The sequence below is a fragment of the Theropithecus gelada genome, chromosome 4, assembly GCF_003255815.1.
Source record: "Theropithecus gelada isolate Dixy chromosome 4, Tgel_1.0, whole genome shotgun sequence".
NCBI classification, from domain to species: Eukaryota; Metazoa; Chordata; class Mammalia; order Primates; family Cercopithecidae; genus Theropithecus; species Theropithecus gelada.
The window spans coordinates 82,626,926-82,646,936 of NC_037671.1; the positions used below are offsets into that span (position 1 = coordinate 82,626,926).

At 35.7% G+C, this 20,011-nt stretch overlaps 1 protein-coding gene across 1 annotated transcript in view; it reads right to left on the reverse strand.

Moving 5' to 3' along the window:
• The window catches only part of SNAP91 (synaptosome associated protein 91), a 174,399-nt gene that overhangs the window by 116,815 nt on the left and 37,573 nt on the right, over positions 1-20,011 (reverse strand). Inside the window, exons 3-7 of the mRNA XM_025382349.1 lie at positions 14,587-14,729; positions 11,488-11,563; positions 10,339-10,441; positions 7,831-7,924; positions 5,513-5,624 (exon numbers count right to left, since the gene is read on the reverse strand). Coding sequence (XP_025238134.1) covers positions 5,513-5,624; positions 7,831-7,924; positions 10,339-10,441; positions 11,488-11,563; positions 14,587-14,729 — 528 coding nt within the window. The remainder of the gene's footprint in view (positions 1-5,512; positions 5,625-7,830; positions 7,925-10,338; positions 10,442-11,487; positions 11,564-14,586; positions 14,730-20,011) is intronic.

A 20,011-nucleotide genomic window follows, 5' to 3' on the forward strand; every position in this document is an offset into this window, starting at 1 on the left:
ATTTACTTTGAATAATTTTCTCTTCTTTTTCTTGTTTCCCAAGGTGGAAGCTTAGGTGACTGATTTTAGATCTTTCTTCTAGTATATGCATTCAATACTATAAATTTCCCTATAAGCACTGCTTTCAATGCATCCTACACATTTTGATAAGGTGTATTTTCAGTGTCATTTAGTTCAAAATATTCTTAGATTTCTCTTGAGCTTTCTTCTTTGACCCATGTGTTATTTCGAAGTGTGTTTAATTTCCACCTATTCTGAGATTTTCCAGTTATTTTTGTTATTATTTTTAGTTTAATTCCACTGTGGTCTGAGAGCAGATGGTTGTATGATTTCTATTAGTTTAAATTTGTCAAGAATCGTTTTATGGTTCAGATTGTGGTCTCTACTGGTGAATGCTCCCTGCAAGATTGAGAAGAATGTGCACTCTTCTGTTTTTAGATCAAGTAGTCTATATAGATATATGTCCATTATATCTAGTTAATGGTGTTGTTGAGTTCACCTTCATCCCTACTGATTTTCTGCCTGCTGAATCTGTCCATTACTGATACAGGGGTGTTGAAGATCCAACTCTACCCGCAGATTTATCTATTTCTCCTTGCAGTTCTAGCAGTTTTTGCCACACATACTTGTTGATTGTCTGCTGTTAGGTGCATACACAGTAAGGACTGTTGCGTCTGTTTGAAAAATTGACCCCTTTATCATTATGTAATGTCCTTCTTTATCTTTGATAACTGTCCTTGCTTTGAAGTCTGCCATGCCTGGAAATTAATATAACTACTCTTGCTTTATTTTGATTAGTGTTAGCACGGTATATTTTTCTCCATCTCTCTACTCTTAATTTATGTGTGTCTTTATATTTAAAGTCTATTTCCTATAGACAACCTATAGTTGGGTCTTGTTTTTAGATCTACTCTGGTAATCACTGTCTTAATTGATGCATTTAGATTACTGAAGTTAAAGTGATTTTTGGTATAGTTGGATTAGTATCTACCATATTTGTTACTATTTTCTATTTGCTGCCTTTGTTTTTTGTTACTATTTTTGTCTTCCACTCTTTTTCTACCCTTTGCAGTTTTAAATGAGCATTTTATAAGATTCCATTTTCTCTCCTTTCTTAGCATATCAATTACACTTCTTTTTTACTTTTTTAGTGGTCGCCATAGAGTTTGCTATGTACATTTACAACTAATCCAAGGCCACTTTCAAATGACACCATAGTGCTTCATTGATAGTGTGAGTATCTTATAATAACAAAACATCCAAATTCCTCCCTATTATCCCTTGTATCATTGCTGTCATTCATTTCACCTATATATAAGCATATATGTATATACTTTATATAAATACATAAACATATATTATTGCTATTATTATTTTGAACAAACTGTTGTCTGTCAGAACAACTAAGAATAAGGGAAATAAAAGCTTTTATTTAACCTTCACTCACTCTTCTTTTGATATTCTTCCTTTCTTTATGTAGACCCAAGTTTCTGACCCATATGATTTTCCTTCTCCCTATAGAACTTCTTTTAGCATTTTTCGCAAATGCAGATCTACTGGCAATAAATTCTTTCCCGTTGTGTTTGACTGAGAAAGTCTTTATTTCTCTTTCACTTTTAAAGGACTATTTCACATGGTAAAGAATTCTAGGTTAAGTGGGTTGTCTCAACACTAAACATTTCCCTTCTCGTTTGTATGGTTTGTGAGGTGAAGTCACACATAATTCTTATTTTTTTCTCCTCCATAGACAAAGTGATTTTTCCCTCTGGCTTTTTCATGATTTATTTCTTCACCTTTGATTTTCAATAGTTTGAAAATTATATGCCTCAAGGCAGTTCTGGGGGCATTTATTCTACTTGGTGTTCTCTGAGCTTCCTGGATATGTGGTTTGATGTCTGACATAAATTTGGGAAAATTCTCTGTCATTATTATTTCAAATATTTCGTTCCTTTCTCTCTTTTCATTCTGGTATTCCATTATACATATATGACACCTTTTGTTGTTGTCCCACAGTCTTATTCTGTTCTGACGTTTTGTTTTGTTTTTAGTTGTTTGTGTTGTCCCACAGTCTTATTCTGTTCTGACGTTTTTGTTTTGTTTTTAGTCTTTGCTCTCTTTGCTCTGTAGTTTTGGAGGTTTCTATTGATTTGTCTGCAAGCTTAAAGATTGTTTCCTCAGCCATGTCCTGTTTGCCAATAATCCCACCGTGGTTTTGATCTCTAGTACTTCTTTTTAGTTCTTTTTCAGGATTTCCATCTCTCTGCTTACACTGCCTATCTGTTCGTGCATGCTGCCTATTTTAGCCATTGCAGTCCTTAGCTTATTAATCATAATTGCTTTAAATTCCTAGTCTGATCATTCCTTCATCCCTGCCATGTCAGGTTCTGATGCTTGCTCTGTCTTTTTGAACGTTTTTTTGGTCATTTACTATGACTTGTAATTTTTTCTCAATAGCTGTACATGATGTACCAAGTAAAAGGAACTGCTGTAAATGGGTCTTTATTAATGTGGTGTTAAGGTGTGGGGAGGTCAAGTGTTCCATTGTCCTGTTTTAGGTCCCACTTTTTAGTGAGTCTATGCCTCTGGATTGTGAACTTCACAAATGCTTCTTGGTTTTTCCTCTTGGACAAGATAGATGCAGTGGGCTAGAGTTGGGTATTTCTCTTGCCCTACTCCAGTTAGGCTCTGATAAAATCTCAGCACATCAGGTGAGACTCTGGTTAAGTAGTTGCTCCTTCTTAAGAACAAGAGTGCTCTGGCGTATTTCAAAATGGTTCCTTTTCTTCTCCCCGTCCTGGAAGCACAAGCAGATTTTTCCCTAATATTTACTATAGGAGCCTAGTTGAGCTCCTGGAGGTAAAACAAAAGTGGTGCTCCCTATGACTGGGTTCCTTAGGAGTTTTAAACTCTCAGACTTGGCCACATTGAGCCTCCAACAATTCATCAATTACAGTTCAAATCTTCCTACTTCAACACTAGTTCCTATGGCAGTTTCTATTCATGAGTCTCTGTTCCAGTAATCCATGACTCCTTGTATTTGCCTGTCTCCCCAGTCTTGGGGGCAGAGGTTTTCTCTATGTCTTCACCTCTCTTGTGGATCCCAGAAGAGCTACTGATTTTTCAGTCTGTTCAGTTTTGTACTTATTTTTAGGACAGAGTTGTGACTTCTAAGGTCCTTCCATGTGGAACCAGAAACCAGAAGTCAGATTTATCTACCCAGACTTTTCAGGGACACTGACTCTAAGCTCATTCTACTCCTTGGGGACCCATAATGTCACTAAAAGTTCTAGCTGTCTGAGTGGAGGCTTTATGGGGATTAAGTTATAAAAGGAAATTAGATCCAGTGACTGCACAAGACTATCTTTGGTTATATCCTCAGTTTTCTGAATGCATAGTTTGAGTAGATATACTTTAAAACTAGCAGAATCCGCACTGTTTTTCTGATTTCTGCAAAGATACAGGGGTAGAAATTCCATCACATCCTCAGTATACTTGCATATTTGTTTTATGAAAAGATGTATGTATTTGAGAGGTTAACAGTAGATTATAAACTTAATCAGGTGATAACTGCTAATGTGCAGGTTTCCAGATACATCCTCATTTACCAGAAGAAAATCAACGCAGCTCCTGGTACCTCATATGTAGTTACAGAACTATGTAATGCTTTTATCTCTACCTCAATAAGCAGAAACCACTGGAAGCAGTTTTCTGTCATCTAGCAGAGATGCCATTAAAGCCTCACTGTCTTATTTCAGGGATATCAACCTCTTGGCTGTCATACTCCCATAGGATATCATTTCGATGACATAAGGCTGAATGTATGTAGTGGGCAAGAACTGAAGGTATCTTAGCTGCCTTGATAAGTCACATGCATGTCAAAGTATGGGAGACAGAATCCATGAAAATTCAGAGATTAGCCACCTCAATGAAGTTTCTAAGGGCCCCGAAGTCTGTGCATTTCAGAGAAATTCCTTCCATGTCAAAGAGAAATTTTGTACCTTGCACTATTTGTAACCAAAAAGGGGCAGAAGTCTGCTACGCTGCTTTGGTGGCAACATAGAGGACATGTGTATGTGCTGCAAAGCATTTGGTATAGTGTCACATATGAGTCAGGCCCAGACTAAGGGAAGACTCTGCAACTTCTCCAAACTGATGCCACGTGGGGCTCTGTTTCAGCAGATCTAAAGGTACTCAAAGCGTGTACAGAAGATTCAAATGCTGTAGAGTGCCTTTGGTGCACTCCAATACAGGCCTCCAGTGCTTTGGAGTAGAGCCATGTCTTCTTCAAACAGTAGCTAATCTCCTTTGGAAAAAATGCTCTTGGTTTACTTTTACCTCAGTTTACCTTGGTTTATTTTTACCTACCGTTTACTTTTAGAGACTTAAATTTTGACCAAAGAACATCAAGTGATCATCAGACCTAAAGTGGATGTTATCTAACGTACCAAACAATAAAGTTGAACAAGTGCAATCATACCCCATTATCAAAAGAAGTAGTCTATAAGAGACAAGCCTCAAGCAGGCTGTGAATAAGCAGGTAGATTGTATGAACAGATGGTTCATATTCTCAGTGCATCTTTCTCTTTCCCATTTCTTCCTCAGATTATACCATGGACTCTAGAGGAGTTCCCTATCACCAGCTGACTGAGGAAGAAAACATTCAAATTTGGTTTAGAGATGGTTCCTCATGTTGGCACCACCTGGAAGTGAAAAGCTGAATAATGTCCCCACAAAGGGATGGCTTTGACATAGAAAGAAATCTTCACAGTGAGTCAAATTTCCAGAAATATATCTATCTAATTTTCTACTTTTTGGAAAAGGAAAAATAGTAAGACACATTGATCTACACCAAATTATGTGTAGCAACTAACTGTTGGCCTGGATGATAAGGTACTTGAAAAAAATAAAACTGGAGGACTGGTGACAAGGAGGTCTGGAGAAAAGGTGATGGATGGACTTCTCAGAATGGATAGAGAGCATGAGACTATCTTCATCCCACTTGAATAAAAACCAAAGGGCATATCCCACAAAATGGCTCTTGCTAATCAGAGGGCTAAGAGAACTCTATAGGAAGTGGGCATGATATCAGGAACGGAGGTCATGAATAGGCTGAACAGCACAGGCTTCCCATCGCCAAGGCTTATATGCCTATCATCACTGCTGAGTCCTCAGTTGGCCAATACCCTGGATCAACAGTGAGCTTTCATCGCAACACAATAGTCCAAGGAGACAAGCCATCCACCAAGTAAGAGGTTGAGGATTAATTCCTTTTACTAGGGTGGCTAGCAGCAATCTGTCTACACGAGGATTAGCACCCAGTTATCCTAGATATGGATTTACCATCTCTGCCCACATCGTTCTGCCAGTATCACCATCTGTGGACTTACTCACTATTATGGTATTCCACACAATATTGCCTGCCAAGAAGTGAGACAAGAGACTCACCCTACAGAATTCATCAATCTTACCGTGTATCCCATCAGCCCAGACATGTTTCAGCTGTTCCACCTACCGAGTAAGTTAATAACACCATCATTGTAGCAAGCAAAAAGTTTGATAAGATCTTTGAAAAGAAGCATAAATGCTGCATTTATGACACCATTTGTTAGTTCGTTTGGATGCACCTAGAAAAACAGAAAAATTTAATATTAGCTGCATATCAAGTCATAATTTTTCTTGAATCACATTAAAATGTCTCGAACGACTACTAAGAAATTCATGAATATTCTACAAACGTTGGCAATTCATTTAGTAACCCTACCAATATCAAAAGATGGACTACATATGTTTTTGCTTCAATTTAAGTCAATGAAGTTAGTCTTATCAATTAAAAGACAGATATATGTGCATATATCCATAGATTATTCAAATTTAACTTTTGAACATCTGGTGTTTTGTTACTTTTACTGTTATGTTACATTTCTTCCACTTCTCCTATCTAATAGTTTCTGTGAAAGAATTCAGACTCCAGGGTCCTGCAATGACTCAGTGTGGAAGAATAGCATGGGGAATACCTTAGTCAGCTACCTCTAAAACAACTCTAGAGACTCATAATTGTTCATCCATTCCAAACTACTCTAATCATCAACACAAAGGTGCATAATTTCTCCCTATTCCTCAATCCTTTTCTTTTTCCCTTTATGACTTTCTCTTTCAAGACAGAACCCTTACTAAGGGCAAGGAAAGTAAAGAAAAATAAATGAAAAAAAGAAAAACAAGTTAAAAGGCAATTCGACAGATACTTAGTGAAGTCTTTATTGTAAAATAAAGTCTTTATTGTAGTGAAGTCTTTATTGTAAAATCTGTTAAAAAATAAGATGGTTTGCTGCTTTTATGAAATTTCACAGGAGTTAGGTGTTGTGATTAGCACCCAATTATAGACTAAACCATACAATCGTAACAGAGACACTAAGTTACTAAAATTTGAGGAAAATCTTTGTTGTAGGCAACTACCAAAATACAAAAAGGCTGAACAATATGAGTTAAGAATGTCTCTAATGTCAAAATATTTTATTTCCATGAATCAGATTTCAGATTTTTTTTTTTTTTTTTGAGACAAGAGTCTCACTCTGTTGTCCAGACTGGAGTGCAGCGGCATGATCTCAGTTCACTGCTATCTCTGCCTCCCAGGTTCAAGCGATCCTCTCACCTCAGCCTCCCAAGTAGCTAGGATTACAGGCATGCACCACCACACCTGGCTAATTTTTTTTTTTTTTTTTTTTTTTTGGTATTTTTAGTAGAGATGGGGTTTCACCATGTTGGCCAGGCTGGTCTCAAACTCCTGACCTCAAGTGATCTGCCCACCTTGGCCTCCCAAAGTTTGGGATTAAAGGTGTGAGCCATGCCTAGCCTCAAGACTCTTCAAAATTAATTTTTTTATTTTAAGATAATTCTAAATTTACATGCAGTGTAAGAAGGAACACAGAAAGATCCCATATACCATTTACCCAGTTTATCCTAATGGTAACATCCTATAAAACTATAGTACAATATCATAACCAGGATAGTGACAATGAAACAATTCACTAATTTATCTAAGATTAAACACAATTCTTTCTGGATAGTGTGTGATTTAAGCAATCCACATAAAATGGTTTCTAGGCCAGGCATGGTGGCTCATGCCTGTAATCCCAGAACTTTGGGAGGCCGAGGCAGGCAGATCATGAGGTAAGGAGATTGAGACCATCCTGGCTAGCACGGTGAGATACCATCTCTACTGAAAATGCAGAAAACTGGCCAGGCGTGATGGCGGGTGCCTATAGTACCAGCTGCTTAGGAGGCTGATGCAGTAGAATGGCGTGAACCCGAGAGGCGGAGCTTGCAGTGAGCGGAGATCGCGCCACTGCACTTCAGCCTGGGTGACAGAATGAGACTCCGTCTCTAACATAATATAACATAACATAACATAACATAAAATAACATAAAATAACATAAAATAAATAACATAAAATAACATAAAATAACATAAAATAAAATAAAATAAAAGATTTCTAACAGCAAGTCAAGTTATTTAGCTGCCTGAAGGCACATCTTGCAGATACTTCATCGTGTCAAGTACAATAGGAAGCCACTATCCTACTCAGAACATGACGTTCTAAGAATGTACCATTCATATTTTTCCATGAGGTATGTAAACACCTGGTAAACTGCTTAGAAAAATCAGGGGGAACCTAAACAATCCTTACCGAGCTTAACAGTCTGAACTAAGTATTCATCTAAATGAAGATCTACAGTTGCTTCCCAAGGAAATCTTTGGATTTACCTGTAGCCCATCTTCAAATGAAAGACAACACTGATTGTGTAAGAAACATTTTCTAGTGAGATACATACATCAAATTCAAGCAGTGCATCAATTTGTCCCTGCAGTATTGGCATACTCTTTAGTAGCTTTTCGGGAGCCATTGTCCTCATTACACCATCAGCCCTACAGTAAAAAAAAAAAAAAAAAAAAAAAAAAAAAGATACAATTTCATTGGATATGGACAATTCAAGACCATATGCATTGTTCTAAGCTATTCCCCCATACCACCCCATTTCCTTATTAATCCCGTGGGATCAATTTGAGGCATTACAAGGTTGTAGTCATTTCCCCTCTCTATCTATTATCTATTCTTATTCCACTGCACAGGCAATGCTTGTTTATTTTCTATCTATACTGCCCTTAGGAAGAAAGCAATGCGGTCTGGATAAAAGAGGCAAGTTGCATTTCTGAATGGATTTTTCTAACTCTGTAATAAAGGTAATAGTGTTGAAAAGTATGTTTTCTTTTCTTTTTTTTTTTTTCTTTCTTTCTTTTTTTTTTTTTTGAGAGAGTCTCCCTTTGTCACCCAAACTGGAGTATAACGGCATGATCATAGCTCACTGTAATCTTGAACTCCTGGGCACAAGTGATTCTCCTGCCTCAGCCTCGTGAGTAGCTGGAACTACAGATGCATGCCACCACATCCGGTTAATTTTTTAAAAATTTGTTTTGGTAGGGATGGGAGTCTCACTATGTTGCCCAGGCTGGTCTTGAACTCCTGACCTCACAGTCCTCCCTCCATGATCTACCAAAGTGCTGAAACTAAAGCCATGAGCCACTTTGCCCAAAAAGATAAACTTTCTAAAAAGCCAGTTTTTTTTCTTTTTTTGAGAAAGAGAAAACATGTCTGAGAGGTTTATAAAACACATAAGGCTTGGAGTACAGGGTTGATGCTATTAACCATCAAGGGAAGAAAAATGCATGCTGATAAGAACACTTTTCCCAAACAAAGGTAAGAGTTTAGCTACAGAAGATGAGATTGAAGGTTAATGCTGATGTCAGAGGGTGCACTGCCCCATCTCCACCTTCAGGTCTCTTAGCAAGCCCTTGTATCCAGTGATGGTGATGGTTGAGAAGCAGCAGTACAACTTTCAGGGTCTCTCCCAGACCAACAGTGGAGAAAGCAACCCGAAGTGTCCACATATGTTCATACAGGGGGGCAGAAGTTCTAGGAAGGCCATGGACCTATTGCAGAGGTCACAGTGCAGCTGGGAACATCAGCAATGGTTGCACGGTGCCATGTAAGAAGTTAGAGGAAGGCATATGAACTAGAATCATCTCTCGTGAGAAGAGGGTGAAGGAAAACACCTACTATTATAAAGTATTCATCTACAATAAATTATTTTCAATATGCAAGTTGATGTTTTTCACCACCATGGTAAAAAAAAAGTAGCCCAAAACTAAGGTTAGGTTAGCCATTGCAAAAATAAAGTTACATCTTTTTGTGTGGATTCTTGAGACTAAAAATATTAAAGCTGCTCTAGTACCTTGCATTATTTCAAATAAGGAACAGATATAAGATATGCACAAATATGTGGCTGAATGCTTCTGACTAGATTTATACATCTATTTAGAGGGAAATAAACGGTAATTATAGACAAAATTCAAGTGTTTCTGTTTCAATGAGGTTTTCTTTATTGGTAGTATCAACAACTAGTTTGATTATGGTGTGTGCATGTGTGTGTTTATGTACGTGTTTTCTAGGATGATACTATCCCTCAAAAACAGATCAAAGTTCAGATTCACCTCAATCAAAAAAAACATTCATATAGCTATTGTCTATTTTCCATCTTTTGTTGTTGTTTTTTTTTTTTTTTTTTTAGACACAGGGTCTTAGAGACAGGGTTGCCGAGGTAGACTGCAGTGGCACGAACGTAGCTCACTGTAGCCTCAGTCTCCTGGGATCAAGCAATCCTCCTGCCTTAGCCTCCCAAGCAGCTGGGACTACAGGCATGCACCACCACACCTGACTACTTTGTTTGATTTTTAATAGAGAGAAAGTCCCACTACATTGCCCAGGCTGGTCTTTAACTCCTACATTGCCCAGGCTGTTCTTTAACTCCTGAGCTCAAATGATCCTCCCAGGTTGGCCTCCCAAAGTACTGGGATTACAGGTATCACTGTGCCAGGTCAAATTGCTATTGTCACCTACAGTCACTATACTTTTAAGTGAATCTTGTCTTAATTCCCTCCTTCGTAAATTATTTGAAGGTACATACATGTTTAAAAATTTTGAGTTAATTTTAACAAATAAAATGTTATATAATTTGTCCTGGGGTTAGAGAGAAGAAAAAAATGTGATAGAATATAAACTGAGAAGCAAATCAGATTTTTCTGCATGAAGATATAAATAAAATAATGCATATTACAACTTCAAGGCTAACTTCTACAATATTATTTATTGAGTTTCTTTTTTTAGGTTATTGTAAACTGGGCCTTCAAGAAAATTAGCTGGCATTTAAGCTTAGTTAAAATAAATCAAGTATGCCTCAAGGACTTATTCTCCTCTAATAAATATAAGAAAGACAAAAACATACCCTTTCTTCACCCTGGCAAAATCAAAGGCCATCTGTCTGTAAGAAAAAGCCTTTTCATTCAAATATCTACTATAGCGCCTTATGAAGGTAGACATATCATAACCTGGGGGAGTGGAAAGAAGAAATAAAACTAATTAATAAAACACCTTCAACTGTGCTTTGCATACTACTATTTTTTTTAAACTCTCTAAATGGTAATAGTCCTAGGATAGGGTCAATAACTGTGTCAGACCCCATTTAAAATCCTGCTTCTAGGCAAAAAACTTTTGACATGAGGCATTCCGGGATGATTCAATTACTTATTCCACCATTCCAGTACCTAATATGTTTTTAAATTTTCCTTGAATTTTTGTTCATCTTTCAAATAATAGCCAGTTTCAGACTTAATTCATGCAGCCATCTGATAATGTTCCATTTGCTTGATGTGCTTTCTTTACACATAACAGATAAACAGTGAATATGATCAATGAGCAAATGAATGCAGTTCAAACCCTATTAATCCACACAAAAAATTTAAGACTGGAATCACTTTTTTTTTTTTTTTGAGACGGAGTCTCACTCTGTCGCCCAGGCTGGAGTGCAGTGGCCGGATCTCAGCTCACTGCAAGCTCCGCCTCCCGGGTTCACGCCATTCTCCTGCCTCAGCCTCCCGACTAGCTGGGACTACAGGCGCCCGCCACCTCGCCCGGCTAGTTTTTTGTATTTTTTAGTGGAGACGGGGTTTCACCATGTTAGCCCATGTTGGGATGGTCTCGATCTCCTGACCTCGTGATCCGCCCGTCTCGGCCTCCCAAAGTGCTGGGATTACAGGCTTGAGCCACCGCGCCCGGCCATGGAATCACTTTTTTTAATTGAGAAGGCATCGTTTATTTCATTGTCTCCTGTACCTTCATAAAAAACAACTGTGGGTCTAGCACACCCACTGTTACTTTTTAAGGTAAACGTGGTAAAAATCCCCAAAATAAACTTAATATATATTTTATATGCTGAGTTGTCTATAATTAAATATTTTAAAGCTATATTTAAATGTAATTATTTTTACATTCTTAAATATTCAATGAAGCTATCAGTTGCAATGATTTTGGATTAATAGTTTCACTTCAAAAATCAAAGCATTGGCAAAAGATTATAAAATACAAATATTCTCACCATGGGATCCACTTTTGTCCAAAAAATTGCTGAGATTGAACAGTGTATTTCTGGAAGCCAAATACTGAATAAATCTCTGAAAAACAAAAATTAGAATTAAATATACATATGCTTAAATCATACCTTTAAACAATTTCTGATACTAAAGGGATTTTTTTTTTTTGACAAATTCTCATTGTGATCTCTTTTGCTCAGTTATAAAGTTTCCTAGAATGCTGAATGTCTCTGAAAGGAAAAAAAGCTTTGTGAATTAGAATTAAATTGTATGATCTTTCATTTCTGCACATAATGGAAATACTGCAATTTATTAGGATTCAGTAGACATCCTACATAAAATTGGTAATTTTAATTTTATCAGTGTTTTCCAAAATAAACATCTTATGAATGCAATTTTCACTCAAAGATTCAAAGGAATCATTCCTATGGGAAAAATAATTCTATTGTTCTTTCTTCTAACATTTTTGCTTAAAAATAGGTTTACATGGTATATCCATTTCTTGAACCTATAATTTTAATACAGGCATATCTCATTTTATTGAGCTTTATTTTTATTGCACTTTTTGCAAATTGAAGATTTGTGGCAACCCAGGGATAAGCCAGTCTATCAGTGCTCACTTTGTGTCACATTTTGGTAATTCTCACAATATTTCAAACTTTTTCTTTATTATTATATCTGTTTTGGTGATCTGTCATCAGTGATCTTTGGTGTTACTAATGTAATTGTTTTGAGGTGCCACGAACTGTGCCCATAAATAATGGCAAACTTAATCAGTAAATGTTGCGTATGTTCTGACTGCACCACCGCTGGTTGTTTCCCTGACTTTCTCCCTCTCCTCGGGCCTCCTTATTCCCTGAGACACAACAATATTGAAATTAAGCCAACTAATAACCCTACAATGATCTCTAGATATTCAAGTGAAAGGAAGAGTCACACTCTCACTTTAAGTCAAGAGCTAGAAGTGATTAAGCTTAGTGAGAGTGGCATGTCGAAAGCTGAGAAAGGCCAAAAGCTAGCTCTCCTATGCCAGTTAGTCAAGTTGTAAATATAAAGGAGAAGTCTTGAAGAAAATTAAAAGTGCTACTTTAGTGGACACACAAATGATAAGAAAGTGAAATAGCTTTCTTGTTGATATGGAGAATGTTTGAGTGGTCTGGATAAAAGATCAAACCAGCTACAACATTCCCTTAAGCCAAAGCTTAATTCAGAGCAAGGCCCCAACTTTTTTTCAATTCTAGGAAGGCTGAGAAAGGTGAGGAAACTGCAGAATAAAAGTTGATGCTAGCAGAGGTTAGTTCATGAGGTTTAAGCAAAGAAGTCATCTCCACAATATAAAAGTACAAGGTGAAGCAGGAAGTGCTAATGAAGAAGCTGCAGCAAGTTATCCAGAAGATCTAGCTGACATAATTTATGAAGGTGGCTACACAAAACAGATTTTCAATGTAGGCAAAGCAGCCTTCTATTGGAAGAAGACGCCATCTAGAACTTTCTTATCTAGAAAGGAGAATATAGTACCTGACTTCAAAACTTCAAAAGACAGCCTGACTCTCTTGTTAGGGGCTAATGCAGCTGATGACATGAAGTGGAGGTCAATGCTGATTTACCATTCTGAAAATCTAGGGCCCTTAAGAATTACACTAAACCTACTCTGCCCACGCTCTATAAATGGAACAACAAAGCCTGGATGACAGTACATCTGTTTACAGAATGGTTTACTGAATATTCGAAGCCCACTGTTGAGACTTACTGCTCAGAAAAAAAAGATTCCTTTCAAAATATTACTGCTCATTGACATGCACCTTGTCACCATAAGAGCTCTGATGGAGATGTATAGAGAGATGCATGTTGTTTTCATGACTGCTAACACAATGCTCATTGTGCAGCCCATGGATCAAGGAGTAATTTTTACTTTCAAGTCTTGTTATTTAAGAAATGCATTTTGTAAGGCTATAGCTACTATAGATAGCGATTCCTCTGATGGATGTCAGCAAAGTAAATTGAAAACCTTCTAGAAAAGATTCACCATTCTAGATGCCATTAAAACATTTGTGATTCATGGGAGGACATACAGATACCAACATTAGCAGGAATCTGGAAGAAGAGCATTTCAGCCCCTATGGATGACTTTGAGGGATTCAAGACCAGTAGAGGAAGTAACTGCAGATGTGTGGGAAAACAGCAAGATAACTAGAATTAGACATAGAGCCTGAAGATGGGACTGAATTGCTATAATCTCTTGATAAAATTTGAATGGATGAGGAGTTGCTTCTTATGGATGAGAAAGAAAGTGGTTTCTTGAAATAAAATCTTCTCCTGGTAAAGATACTGTGAACATTGTTGAAATAACAACAAAGGGTATAGAAATTACATAAACAGCTGATAAAGCAGTAGCAAGGTTTGAGAGATTAACTCCAATTTTGAAAGAAGTTCTGCTGTAGATAAAATGCTATCAAAGAGCATTGAATGCTACAGGGAAATCTTTTGTAGAAGGAAGAGTCAATTGATGTGGCAAACTTCACTATTGTCTTATTTTAAGAAATTTCTGCAGTTACTTCAACCTTCAGCAACCACCATCCTAATCAGTCAGCAGCCATCAACATCAGGGCAAGACTTTCTAGCAGTAAAGATTACAACTCACTGAAGGCTCCGATGATCATTTGATCATCATTTTTTTAGCAATAAAGGATTTTAAAATTAAGACATGTACTTTTTTAGACATAATACTATTGTACACTTAAATAGAGTACAGTATAAGTGTAAATGTAACTTTTACATGCACTGGGAAACCAAAACATTTGTGTGACTCACTTTATTGCAATATAAGGTTTTTTTTGCAGTGGTCTGGAATCAAACCCGCAATATCTCTGAGGTATACCTATACCTATACCTCATATCTCTAAGACAATGTCTAGCTCAAAGTTTATTTTTTGTTAAATAACTAAGGAGAAGATTAAACTTGTATTCTAGATGATCTGGAACTGTGTATTTCCTTTTCTTTTTCTCCGAATTAGTGAAAATTCAAAGAGCCTTAAATCATCACCATGCTCTTCCTAAAAGCCTCCTTCCTCCATCAAAAAAAGAGAAAAGTTTACTTAGTTTACCTCATTTCCATGCACCATGAGATGATGTGTTGTCACTAAAGCCTTAAACACAACCACCCAGCTACTGTTTGTTGCCCGCTCAAAGAGAGTGTCGGCCATCTGAGGAATATTAACATTGGTCTCGTTGGTAGCCTGGATCAAATCTACGAAAATAGAAGATATTAATCAATGATATTAACAATTACATACAAAAATTCATTCCAAACTTGGAACATATAAACCTGTTTACTAAAATATGACCTCAAAAGTACTTTGATAATAGCTGATAACAAAATTTTAAAAAATTAAACTGTAATATTTTACCCATGGACATGTACATATATTATTTACCCAATATATTTATTTATTCTCGAGTATATTTTGCTTCTTAATTTTATTCTGTACTCTCTTCTGAATTTACTTGTTTGCTGGTACTTATGCCATTTTTAAAATTATAAACTCCAGGAAGGCTAAGCCTCATATATTTAATCTTCTTTGTTACTGTTATAAGCACAATGTCTCAAATGTGGGCATTTATTCGATATGCCATTTGAAGGCAATAACATAAATGTACTCTTCAAACTTAATAGCTAAAAGTATATCTCATTTGGATTTGAACTTTGAAAGGTGATAGTAAATACACTTTTCATATGAGTGGCAGAATGAGGTCAAATATTAAAAGAGAAAAGAATTCTATATACATGTAAGCTTTTGTAGAACATGCATACATTAAATTACTATAATTTGACCTGAGTTTATACGAGAGTAAACCTTTATAATATATTCACTGTTCACATCTACATATTATTAGTATGAGTCCAGGTGTATTTTCTTTCTTTTTTTTTTTGAGACAGAGTCTCACTCTGTCACCCAGGCTGGAGTGCAGTGGGGCGATCTCCGCTCACTGCAAGCTCTGCCTCCCGGGTTCATGCCATTCTCCTGCCTCAGCCTTCCGAGTACCTAGGACTACATGTGCCCACCACCACGCCCAGCTAATTTTTTGTATCTTTAGTAGAGACAGGGTTTCACCGTGTTAGCCAGGATGGTCTTGATCTTCTGACCTCGTGATCTGCCCGCCTCGGCCTCCCAAAGCGCTGGGATTACAGGCGTGAGCCACCGGAGTACAGGTGTATTTTTTTTTTTTTTAATTATCTACTGGCCAACAGGGAGTGCCCAGCATTCAGAAAAGCAGTTAATGCTGTCAAGAGTTAGCTGGGACAACCAAAGATCATGTGCTAAGCAACAGAAGCTAAGCCACAGCCGGACAGTACAGACTTAAGTACTTCCAACAGTACAGGATGACCTCTTCAGGACAGCAGACACTGCATGACTTCTGTTACAGTCCACACTTATCTTGCAGAGACCTGCATGTGATACCCATTTCCTAGGCAATCCCATGCAACAAACATGCACTTGCAACAAAAATGCACATGTATTCTTCTTACTCCAAATCCACACTTGGTAATCATTAAACTATACATTTTATGCATTGCATTTCTCTTCAAAATAAATGTTTTTAAAAATTGATATTCCATCACTGAAAAATATCTATAAACTCCTTAGACTAAAGGATATCAATAATTGTTCTGAATTACAAGTAGATCAAGGCAGGCTTATTTCTTAATTTACACTGATTTTAAATTTCTGTCATCATCCCCTTTCCATCAACACTCTTCTCTCAATATTTTCCTTTATTGAACTTTTCCTGGTCCCTTTCAAATGCAGTCCCATGTGGCCTTCCTGTGCTTTAAAACTTGAGGCACACTGTTCCTGCTGGGTGTTCAGAATAGATGTATATTTGTCATAACTTCTACCATGCCACAGCTCCTTAAAAGTGATAATGTCTGTTTCATGTACAGCACTTTGCAGAGCATTGTGTACAATAATTGTTGAGACAAAAGTATAAAAGACACACTTTAGCTAAAATAATCAAATGAGTTAACATTTGGAAGGTGTAAATAACTCAGTGAACCAATATTTTCCAAGTGACTAGTGCGTAACATTACAAAATAATGCATGAGTAAAAAAATCTATTCAAAGTATGATATAGACCAATGCATTTTAATGTAACAGAAAGTAAAAAAAATTCACTGATACAGTTTCAGAGTCAACGTTGCAATTTAAACTTAAGAAACTACAACTTGGAGAATTGTAGTGTAGTATCAAAAGAATATTCACAATTTTCTGAAAAGGTTATTAAAATGGTCCTCATTTTTTCTAACTGAATATCTTTATGAGGCCAAGTTTTCTTCACATACTCTTACTAAAATAATGTTACCAAACAGATTGATTACAGAAACAGATATAAATGCTCATCTTTTATTGAGTAAGAAATCAAAAAGATTTATAAAAATGTAAAATGATAATACTCTTTTCACTGTTTTTTTAAAACAATCATTTCCCCTAAAAGTATTATTTGTATTAACATGTTTATATGTAACATGTTAACAGATTTATTATTGTTATTTAAAAGTGAATTTTTAAAAATTGTCCCAGTTGTAATTTTTAATATAGTAAATATCTCACATACACAAAAGCTTTTTCAGTTCCTTAGTAATTTAAGAGCACAAAAGAGTCTTGAGACCAGTTTGAGAGCAACTATTCTTCATCTACAGATACTCCTTGACTTATTGTGGGTAACATCTTATACACTCACCGTGAGTTAAAAATATTATTAAGTTGAAAAAGCACTTAACACACCGATCTTACTGGACATCATGGCTTAGCCTACCTTAAATGTGCTCAGAACACTGACGTTAGCCTATAGTTGGGCAAAGTCATCAAACACAAAGCCTATTTTATAATAAAGTGTTGAATATGTCATGTAATTTATTGAATACTGTACTGAACATCAAAAACAAAATTGTTTCACACCATTGTAAAGTTGAAAAGTCAGAGGTCGAACCATCATAGGTCAAGGCCTTCTGTATACCTAGAAAGAGAATTGCTAGGTTGTAGGGTATGCACATATTTAACGTGAAAGTTTTTTCCATATTGATTGCTCCAAATACTCTCATAAGTAGTTATTATATAAGTTTCTACTGCTCTACTCTCTCACCAAAAAGATAATTTTCATTTAAAGAATTTAAAAAACAAAGTATAGATATAAACATACAGAAAATAATTCTATAAAATTGTGAGATCTAAATGCTATGTACAGGTCATGTATCAGTTTCTTAGAACTCTAAGTTTTATTTGAACTTGGGAAGATGTATCTGGTATCTTTTTGGTAGTTTATAAAACAGCTTTATTGAAGTATAGTTGACAGTAGAATTGCACATATGTAAAGTGTACTATTTGATAAGTTTTGACAAATCTATACATTCATAAAACTATCACCAAAAATAAGATAATTAACATATCCATCACCTCTAACAGTCTCCCCATATCCTTTAAAAATTCCTTTTTCTCTTCTCCTGCTGTTCCTTAGCAACCATCAATTTGCTTTCAGTCAATATAAATAAATTTGCATATTCTAAATTTTATGTGAAGGGAATAAAACTTTTTTCTTGAGAGGGAATGACTGGATTCTTTCAGTTAGCTAATTATTTTGAGATTTAGCCATGTTATTGAATATATCAATAATTCATTCCTTTTTATTCTGGAGGTATATTCCATTATATGAACATACAAAAATTATTTATTCATTCACCTATTGATGAACCTGTTGATGAATTAAAGGTGATTCCAGTGTTTGGCAATTACAAATAAAGCTGCTATGAACATTTACATGTATCTATTTATATGGACATATGCCTTCATTTCTCTTGGGTAATTTTCTAGAAGTAGAATAGTTGAGTCATTTTTAAGTAAACATTTAATTTTAGGGAACTGCTTTCAGAAAGCTGTTTTTCAAACTACCAAAAATACTCCATATATATCGTCCCAAGTTCAAATATTTAATTTTAGGGAACTACTTTCTTTCCTGATGGCATTTCTACTATGTTACATTACCACCAGCAGTGTATGAGCATTCTAGTTGCTCTACATCCCTGTCAAGACTTGATATGGTCTTTTTTTTTTTTTTTTTCTACTCTATTCTAACAGGTATGTTGTGGTATCTCTCGGTGGTTTTTCTTTGCATTTCCCTAATGACTATAACAGTGTTAAACATTTATGTCATGAACTTTTCATTTGTTTGTTTGCCATTGGTATACATTCTTTTCCTATTTTTACTGAATTATTTTATTATTGAGTTATTCTGTATCAAGTCCTCTATCATATATGTGACTTGCAAATATTTCCTCTAAGTCTATGGCTTCTCTTTCCATTTTCTTAACAGTGTCTTTGAAAGAACAGAAACTTTAAATTATGATGAAGTCCTATTTATGGAGGCTTTCTTTTATGGACTATACTTTTGGAGTCATATCTAAGAAATCTTTGCTTAATCCAAGGTCACAAAGATTTTCTATGTTTCTTCTACACATTTTATAGTTTTAGGGTTGTATGTACACTTAGGTCAATAATACATTGTTAGTTTTTATAAATGGTATGAGGTATGGATGTTTTATTTTTCTGCATATGGATGTCAAATTGTTCTAAAGCCATTTGCTGGAAAAAAAAAAAAAAAACTATTCTTTCTCCACTGAATTGTCTTTGTGTCTTTGTCAAAAATAAATGGACCACACATCTTTGAGTCTCTTTTAGGACTCTTTATTCTGTTCTGTTTACCTATCTGTCTGTCTGTATACCAATACCACACTATCTTGATTACTATAAATTTATCATAATTCATAAAATCAGGTAGTGTTAGCCCTCCAAGTTTATTATATTTTTTTCAAAATGGTTTTTGGCTCTTTTAGGTCCTTTGTGCTTCTGTATGACTTTTAGACTGAGCTTATCAACTTTAACAACAACAAAAAAGGCTTCTGGGATTTTGATTGGGAATATGTTGATTCTATAGATTAATTTGGGGTAAACTGGCATCTTAACAACATTGAGTTTTACAATCCATGTACATGGTCTATTTATTTTGGTCTTTAATTCCTCTCAGCAATGTTTTGTTCTTTGCAGTATATTAGTATTACACATATTTTGCCAGATACATTCCTAATGTTTTATATTTCTTCAAGATATGGTGATATTTATTTTTCAATATCCAAATGTTCTCGCCAATATTGAGAAATATAATTGATTTCTGTATCTTGATCTTGTATTCTGAAACTCTGCTAAACTTGCTTATCAGTTCTTTTTGGTAGAGTCCATCATATTTTCTGCATGAATAATCATGTTATTTGTGATAAATTCAGTTTTACTTTGTCTAGTATTCAATATACTGACAACATTTATTTAATATGCTTTTGCCCAGTGTTTTGGTTGTCTCAGGCATGAGTGAAAATAAAGATAATCTCACTCTGCTACTTGTTACCCCTTCTTGCCACAAAGTATTAGTCTCTCTTTTTGGTAGTTTGAAACAATTGAAATTAATCTCAGAAAATCTCTGTAA